The sequence below is a fragment of the Sinocyclocheilus anshuiensis genome, unplaced genomic scaffold, assembly GCF_001515605.1.
Source record: "Sinocyclocheilus anshuiensis isolate Anshui unplaced genomic scaffold, SAMN03320099.WGS_v1.1 scaffold894, whole genome shotgun sequence".
Taxonomy (NCBI): Eukaryota; Metazoa; Chordata; class Actinopteri; order Cypriniformes; family Cyprinidae; genus Sinocyclocheilus; species Sinocyclocheilus anshuiensis.
The window spans coordinates 672331-681100 of record NW_015536505.1 but is presented as its reverse complement, the minus strand read 5'-3'; the positions used below and the strand labels follow the sequence as shown (position 1 = coordinate 681100).

At 38.7% G+C, this 8770-nt stretch overlaps 1 protein-coding gene across 1 annotated transcript in view; it reads right to left on the bottom strand.

Annotated features, from left to right (window-relative positions):
- Positions 1-1961: 1961 nt before the first annotated feature.
- Positions 1962-8770, bottom strand: part of LOC107691240 (ras-related protein Rab-18-B-like) — an 11201-nt gene continuing 4392 nt past the window's right edge. The window contains exons 4-7 of the mRNA XM_016489748.1: positions 8038-8110; positions 7562-7680; positions 6106-6172; positions 1962-3865 (exon numbers count right to left, since the gene is read on the bottom strand). Coding sequence (XP_016345234.1) covers positions 3693-3865; positions 6106-6172; positions 7562-7680; positions 8038-8110 — 432 coding nt within the window. The 3' untranslated portion in view covers positions 1962-3692. The remainder of the gene's footprint in view (positions 3866-6105; positions 6173-7561; positions 7681-8037; positions 8111-8770) is intronic.

Below are 8770 nucleotides of genomic sequence, written 5' to 3'. Positions count from 1 at the left end.
TCCAGGCTGCATCACAAGTCAGATATGTTGATGCGACATGCTGGCACTTGGTGGAGAGGAAGAGTTCTATCCAGCAGGTTAATGCATTAAAATTTGGCCCTTCCAAAAGAGTAGAAATCAGTGGTTAAGTTGTATTTACAACACTGTTACAGAACAGTTCAACCTAAATATTCAGATATGTGCAACGCATTTTATGGAGGACTGTTTCCTGATACTGGGAGAGTAGACTACAATGCCGGCTGTTCTGACTCAGTCTGTAAGTACGTTTTCATTTTTAAAGGATTTGCCACTGATGATTCAAACACGAGTTTTGAGCAGTGTAGAGTAGCGCTTGTTGTTTGTAATTTCTCCAATCACAAATGCAGACATGGTTTTATGTTTACGCGGCACGATGCAATGCAACGCGTAAAAAGACAGTATAAGTCATTAGAATCCGTAATTATGTCCCCACTGGATGCAACAAATGCCTTGTTTATAATGGGTTTTAATGTTTTTGTCTCGTCGCTCCGGCCTGGACAAGGCATCACTATATGGTAAGGGGCGTAACATTTCCGTCACACGCTTGAGGTATACACAAAATAATGTTATTTTTAGCAACATCATATGACCCCTTTAGGTCAGAGCTGCCATTTAGCCAGCAGTAAAGACGGCTGACTTATCAGTGGTCTGTGAGATGGACTCGTCATGTTGTTGACGTCTTGGCTCGAATGATCCAACTGAGCTCAAGCTGAATATAATTTCGAGTGGATTGGAAGGTGTGGTGAAGACCTGAAATAGTCCAACCAACAGGAAAGAAATTAACCATGTAAGTGCTTGAATCAAAAATTCTTATATGAATGTATTTCATAAATCTTATGAATGTAAGATTTATATCTTATGCCTTACAAACTAGTAAGTGGGGAAGGCTGAATATTTGGCTAAAAAAGCTCTTCTGACATATGTCAGCTTAGTAACTGGCAACATTGTGTCTAAAATGTCTCACTCAATCTTAACTTCATTGCACTGTTGCATAAAAGCATTAATCACACTCACAATCATGCTGGCATAAATACATTTAAAGCAACAACAGCACTGCATGCCTCGTACACACCGGGACGATTATCGCAGGTTTCGGACACCACTAAAAATGGCTGTTCCCTCAAATAGTACCCTATTTGAAAGTGAAGTGAAGTGAAAGCGACGTGTGGCCAAGTATGGTGACCCATACTCGGAATTAGTGCTCTGCATTTATCCCATCCAAAGTGCACACACACAGCAGTGAACACACACACACACCGTGAACACACACCCGGAGCAGTGGGCACTGGGCAGCCATTTTTTTTTTTTGCTGCGGCGACCGGGGAGCAGTTGGGGGTTCGGTGCCTTGCTCAAGGGCACCTCAGTCGTGGTACTGAAGGTGGGAGAGAGCGCTGTACATTCACTCCCCCCACCTACAATCCCTGCCGGTACGAGACTCGACCTTTGGGTTACGAGTCCGACTCTCTAACCATTAGGCCACGACTTCACGACGATTTAAGGGTATAGGGGGCGATTTCGGACACAGCCCTGGTCTACTTACTTCCTCTTCGTCGTTAGGTGTGCTCGGCAAGACCGTTTTGTGCTTGAGCGCCACCAAGTCGTGTTTTACTGTAACTTCAGCAGCTCCAGGCACGTGAACAAAAGCGCCAATCTCATTGGTCGGCCAGTTTTTAACGCGGCGCGTCAAACCAAAAAAACGAGCCCGAGGCGCCTTTTTAAAAATGACGCTTTTACGCCTCGCGTTTTGCGCGTCGGTGTGCACACTCACATTGGCGCCCTTTTAGTCACGAGGCGTTAAACGTCGGCGATAATCGCGCGCGATATTCGTCCCGGTGTGAACAAGCCTTAAGACTTTACGTTTTTATAGCCAGCAAGTAGAGTTAACCAGAGCTAATGTTTCAATGAAATGAGAGAATGATGTCTATTAGACCTACAATTTCAATGTGATATGAGGTGCCACGTATCAGTTTGAAAACTCATGACATTTGTAGTGATTAATATTCATGTATGTAGTGTACAGTATAGAAATGTTTCACAGTATATGGCCTGTTAAAACTAATACAGAGCTGTAGTTATCAATTTCAAAACATCTATATGCCCATCTGGAGTTCATTTACTAGAAATGATACTAATAATTAAGATATAATTTTGAACAGACATTCACATAAACTTTAACAAAAGGCACTATGCTGTGACAGATCAAACACTTCTACAAGTTAGATATTTTAATGCAAAAATAATATAAGATATATAATTTCTCCTAATTTTCCACTCCATAGCAGAAAACGGCATACAGACTAGAAGAACATCGCTGCTGAAGGACAACAGCCAAAATGAAAGCAAGCATCTACAAAACTGAGTATGTGAATTTAACACCCATAAATTGTAAGGAATCCTAATTAGGGTGCTGGTTAGTGTATGGTTTTGCGGCTACATGAAGTCATAAGCAATTACTTCTATGACTGAATAAATCTCTCTGCACCAGAACAAACACATCTATTAAGGGGATAAAAAGTCAAACATATTAATACTCAAACTTTATGACCAAGACATTTTAATAATTCAATTAAATGACCATTTAACCCATGTACCATTGGTCATTTTGTTTGGCTGCAATAACACACACTCTCTCTCCAGATTCACAGTGAAAGCCTGTAACGGAGATCATGTTAAATATGCGGATCTAATAAATATTAAGGCATGACCACATCTTCCCTTTTTCAAGTTAATACGTGAAAAGAATCAATATCAAGTCCCAAGAAAGCTTTGTAATTAAAAACAAAAATGGACAAGTTTTTTGGTATCCATTCATCATTTAACTAGAAAAGAAAACAAAAAAAAACTGAGTGAAAGATTAAAACTCATCATCATCTCATGTTAATTCAGACGAAAGTCATCATAGATTACATTATTTAAACATGCTTAATCTGTCTTAACTCATGAGAGCTGCAGCTAAACAGCATTTTGTAGACAACTGTGTGAATTATGATTCAGAACAGCTACTGAAGACATTATTTACAAAATAATATATCAGATTTCAAACTCTTCAAGGTAGAATCATGCAAAACAATATTTGTAAGGCCAAATATTATAAAAAATAAAATGGGAATAATTTTATATTATAAACTAATTTAAATAAAAAGCAGGAGATTAAAATGAGAGCAGCAGAGAATATGTTAAGCACATGAACTGTAGTACAGGTACAAAGGACATTTGATGACATTCATATTGAATGATTCATCATACTGATCAGATCCTGCCGTTTCTCTGCCCCTCCCCTCCTATAATCCTACTGGCCTACACACATCAGGACAAAGGCGGTGCTCACATTGAGGGGGAAGCATGTCAACTCTGTCATCTTGCTGGCGGGACATAATATCTGGCATATTTCAACATGCTCAGGTTGTAATCTTCAAAAGGACTTATTTTGCATAATAACGGTTTACATAGGCTACAGGTAATATAGCACTGTGAGACATTAATCGAGAATAACATGACAGAATACTGGGACAGAATAAAACAACATTGAGTGACAGAGAGTGTGCAAACTGCAATGGTCCCTTTGACCAGCTCTAAGGGAGCAGACCATTCCCCCTCAGAGGAAGCTCTCATTCAGAAGAAAGAAAACGGTGCTTTCCATCTCAGTTTGTGGTTTTTGGGTCGAGGTGAGTATGTTAAACCAGGGAGCAGTAACCCCCACAGGCACCCTGACGCTGCTGTTCATGATCAGACAGCTGGACACCGTGGTTCTGGATGCTGCTCTCCCAGAGCCCCGGTGTCTGCAGGATCTTTTCAACCAGTTCTTCAAAGGCACACTGAACTCCATCCCGTGTCTTTGCGCTAGCCTCTGATAATGGCACCAAATGGGTTAAGACAGGACAGGAGAGAAAAAAAGCAACAGTAAAGTGAATTATAAAGTTAAAAAAAATATGATGCAGTCAGAGTTTAAAAGTACAAACACAAATTGATGACCTTCAAGATTACCAATTGTTTAAAACACACGCACGCAGGTTTGGTTTTGTGAAAAGTGGGGACATGGGGTAATGTCCTGAAAAGTCACCTTCTCCTTGTAATACCTATGTCATACCTTTGTCATTATACAAATTTATGGCCTCATTTGTCACAAAAACGCGCACACACACACACACACACACACACACACACACACAACAGGTCACTGATACCATAGTCAAAGCCAGGGATGTCCAGATCCATTCCTGAAGGGCCACTGTCCTGCAAAGTTTAGTACCAACCCTGAAACAGCTAAGCAAGGTCTTCAGACTAACTAGAAACTTCTAGACAGGAGTTTTAGAGCTGGTTCTAGCTAAAATCTACAGGACGCTGGCCCTTCAGGAGCAGGATTGGACACCCCTGACCAAAACTAAACATAATACGAAGTTTAGTAGGCTGTTCAACAGAAAAAGCCATTATACCCAACAATTATTGTCAGTTTATACAAATATGTACGAGTTCACTGTATACTGCCTATTTATAAAAAAAACTAATAGTATGGTTCATAGTAACCTCAGCACATCACAAGTTTTTGTAAAAAGAATGTGCGAGCTTTTGGCACTCAAGATCAAACAGGAGGAGCCTATATATACAATAAGCCTTTCCTATCATAGCTACTACTCTGTGACATTACCAATTCTAAAACTTCACTTTAGAACTAGTAACGAAGGAACGTTGAGTCGCTTCATTGAAGCTCATTTTATTATGTTGAGTATTATGAGAGAGAGAGATACACCTGAGCAAGTCTATTACCTGCATGTGATACCAGCATTCATTCTTCAGGTCGAACTTATATATAGGAAAGCGATATCTTTGTTCATTTAACAGTTAAGGGGATTTCCCACGACAGCGCTAGTCAATGCATTTGTCAATAACATCCCTATGGTTGCTTATCAGGCTGTTTAAATTAATAATAGCGTCCTAGTTTCAGTCCCTTTCAAAATAAAAGTGACTCGCTCATAAAGACATAAAAATGTAACTTTCACTTAAGATGAAATCATAATCACTAAAGGACCCTTTCTCAATACCAAATATGGCATATTAGATATAGAAAATGTTTAGTGAACAATAATATATAAATGAACAACAGTCATTATAAAAGTATAAGTTTGTACAATCAACGCAAGCAATCAATTCAGTCAAAAGTAGCAGCACTGTAGTTAGTACAGAATTTAATTACATAAAAATAAAAAAGATATGAAACTTAACTTTTCCCTAAAGCCAAATCGATTTGCTCTGGAACAAGTAATAGATTAATAAGACCAAAGATTGCCTGTTTAATATAACCAAAATTAATTATACCTTGTGTAACACCATCTACATAAGAGCCAGCGGCAAATTCTCGAAGGACTGGCTGATTAAAGCTGTTCTCGGTGGGGTACATGAGTGCTGAACGTCTAAACAAATTGTCAAATAGGTGCTATCTTTATATATAAATTGCATATTTGAGGTCTAAACAACTACATTCTCACCTAAAAAATCTCTTAAAACTACATTCTGTGACACAATAACAGTAATAATATTGTAAAATTATAGTGGGTTTGCTCTTCTGCCATTGATGCTCACTGAGACAAATGCTGCCAGTATAGGTCCGACAAAAAGTGGAGTGAAACGGTTAGAGTTCTGAAACCACTGGAATATCGCACAGCTGGAAAAGGCTCTCAGACAATCAGATTTGAAAACCAGAACGAACTGTTGTATAAATATATATTAAGTCACAGAATAGTAGCTATGACAGAAAAGACTTATTCTTCTGATGTTCCATGATCTCTCCAGGAACAAAGGCATATGTATTTGCCATTATATAAGCATGTTCAACACAAATTCACTTTTTATAACTGAAAACCATTCTGACATCTCTAACTTTATTTCAAAGAGCCTGGAAAATATAAAGAAAATCCTGGCAAGACAGGATTGTCTGGACAAAGGCAGACCATCATGCTCATTCACATCCTCTGATGGCTAACAGGAGACTTTAGTGTCAAAAAATCTAATTAACTTAAGATACGGGTAGGACTTTCCAAATCATCAAATCTAACTGAAAACAAAATGAATGATAATAATGAGGAAACATACCAATAAAAAGCATATTGTGTTTTCGTGCAAACTTCAAGCCTTCATTCCGGTCTACTTCACGGTTGTCCTGAAACAGAGAGGTCTTTCTAATTATAATGCTGAGTCACCCCAAGACAAAGCAGCTAAAAAAGTTACAGGAAACTCCCAATGTCAGCACACATAACTTCAACACTTGTCTTTAAGGTCACATTCTATTACTTTTTTGGCAACTTTCCTTACCAAAAATACAGGAGCTCATGTTTCTATTTAAATCGTTTGTAAACCACTAAGATTAACTTTTTTCCCCATCTTTTCAATAAACCAGAGAGAACTGTTTAAAATCTTAATGCATTTTATTTTCTTCAGGAAAATAAATATTTTAATGTACCCTTTTTTTTGAACATTTTGAAATGCATTTTTTAAGAACTGTAAATTGAGTTTAGTTTTATTGCTTTTATATTACAAAGAACAAAAAAACTCATTAAGTGCCAGCCTCTTAAGTGAAGCCATTATTACCTCAAGATTCAAGTTCTGACATCGAGATTTGACTTGAAATTCTAGACTGAACATTTGACCTCAATTTCCTAGAGTTCAACAACAACAAAAATCCAACATCTTTTATTTTAAATTTAGTAACACCTCAGTGTGCGCCTTCGCAAAATGTCAAGATTCACATGTAAAATTAATTGTCTGCATTAGGGTTGGGCGATGTCTACCAAATTGGCATCGGACAATGTCTACAGTGAAACATCGTGATGGACGATGACATCGGGGGGCGGGGTTAGAGGGTGTGCCCGAAGCGTGAATCGTAATCAGAAAGGCATGGAAAACAAATAACGGAGCCACTAAAGAGACATGGTTAGCCGCTTGCTAGCGGTGTGGTAGTGGCAGTACCTACCACTGAACTCCGTAGTATCGAGTCCGTGTGATTGCGAATCTCGAAAGTGAAAGTAAAATGAGAGCGTGCAATCGAAAGCGGTTTCAATGCCATTCGTTTCAATTAGTAGCGGGACAGGGCGGGATCACGATGCCGGCTCAACATCGTGATGTCTGTCAGCCATCGGCGATGGCATCGTCTATCGGCCCAACCCTAGTCTGCATTAAACCAAAGTGACATCACAGCTAATGTTTATATTTTAGATATACAGAGTAAAATTTGGGACCAAGACAACTTCACTGAGGGTAGGACTATACATCATTCTGATGGTGTACTTAAAGGGAGAGAAAATTCTGTCATCAAGAATGTTTCAAATGTTTTTATCCATACTGTGAAAACTAATGAGAGTTTAAAAAAAAAAAAATGTCTTCCATAAAATAAAGCCATTAATGAGGTTGAGAGAGTATGTTCGTTTTGGAGGTTCATTTTTGGGTTAACTATCCATTCAAGACTCTGTTAATCTAAAACAACCTTCACAGCTGTACACCAAAACACTGTATCAAGCAGCTTTACATTCAGAATAACATTAATCAAACAAACCTTGTCAATTTTGTTCCCCACTAGCATTTTAACCAGGTCGTTGCGTGTACAGTATGTCTCCAGCTCATTAAGCCAGTTCTCAAGCTTTGTGAACGTGTCCCGCTTTGAAACATCATACACTAAAAGAAGAGAAAATGTTACATTCAACAACTAGTACAAGAATCTGATTGGATTTGAGAATGAATATAATTCACAGTCTTGTCTTGTGATATCATTTGGCCAACTGTACATTATTCTACATATTACATGACTAATTACTAAATGAATAAAGAGATAAAATAAATAGACACACCTCAGAATGATCTGAGAGACATGAAACTAGCACAGCTATGTAGCTGTGTCTGGAACAATTATAAAATGTATCTGTCATTATACATAATACAAAATATCTGCCTGCAGAACTTCTGATTGACCAAATCAAATATTCCAAAGAGCTGTGTAATAAATAATACAATCAATTATGCGAAAACACTAACCCAAAATGACACCCTGGGCTCCTCTGTAGTAGCTTGGCGTTAGAGTTCTGAACCTCTCCTGACCGGCCGTGTCCTAAAATAGAAGTTCATGAGGATTTCAGCAGCTTTTTAAACAGAATGTCACTTAATTCTGCAAAGCGCAATAGTGACATCTAGTGGAACAAGACAATTGTAAGCGTAGTGGACATGATCATAATCCAAAATATGCATTTAAACCACTACACAGGCTTGGCTCCAAAATCAAATCTCTGAGGGTGCTTCTTTATATATATATAGATAGACAGATAGATAGATAGATAGATAGAGTATATCTTATATAGGCATGGGCCGATTACCGGTTTCAAGGTATACCGCGATTTGAAAATTTCACGGTTTCAAAACTGCTAATATTTTCCGTTATACCATTCCTGCGATATGCACTGTTTTTCATGTCTCCTCAAAGACTCAAAGTGTAGGACTCTCTCAGGTTGAGTGCAGTGTAGAGAGTAACACGACCCCTCCTCCTCCTGTTGGTGCGAGCGAGCGGTCAGTCACGCGTGTGTAAGATGGCCGAGCTTAAGAAGCTGCCCCTGGAACTTACGCGATCGGCAACCGACCGTTTTTTGTCTTATTGCACGCAACTCGTCTCTGTTCTGGACTTGCACAAACTGCGTTGCAATACAATCGTTTTCCAAAATGTAATTTATGTGAAAATATGAAGTCTGTAAACGCCCGTTAACACAGGCCAGAGACG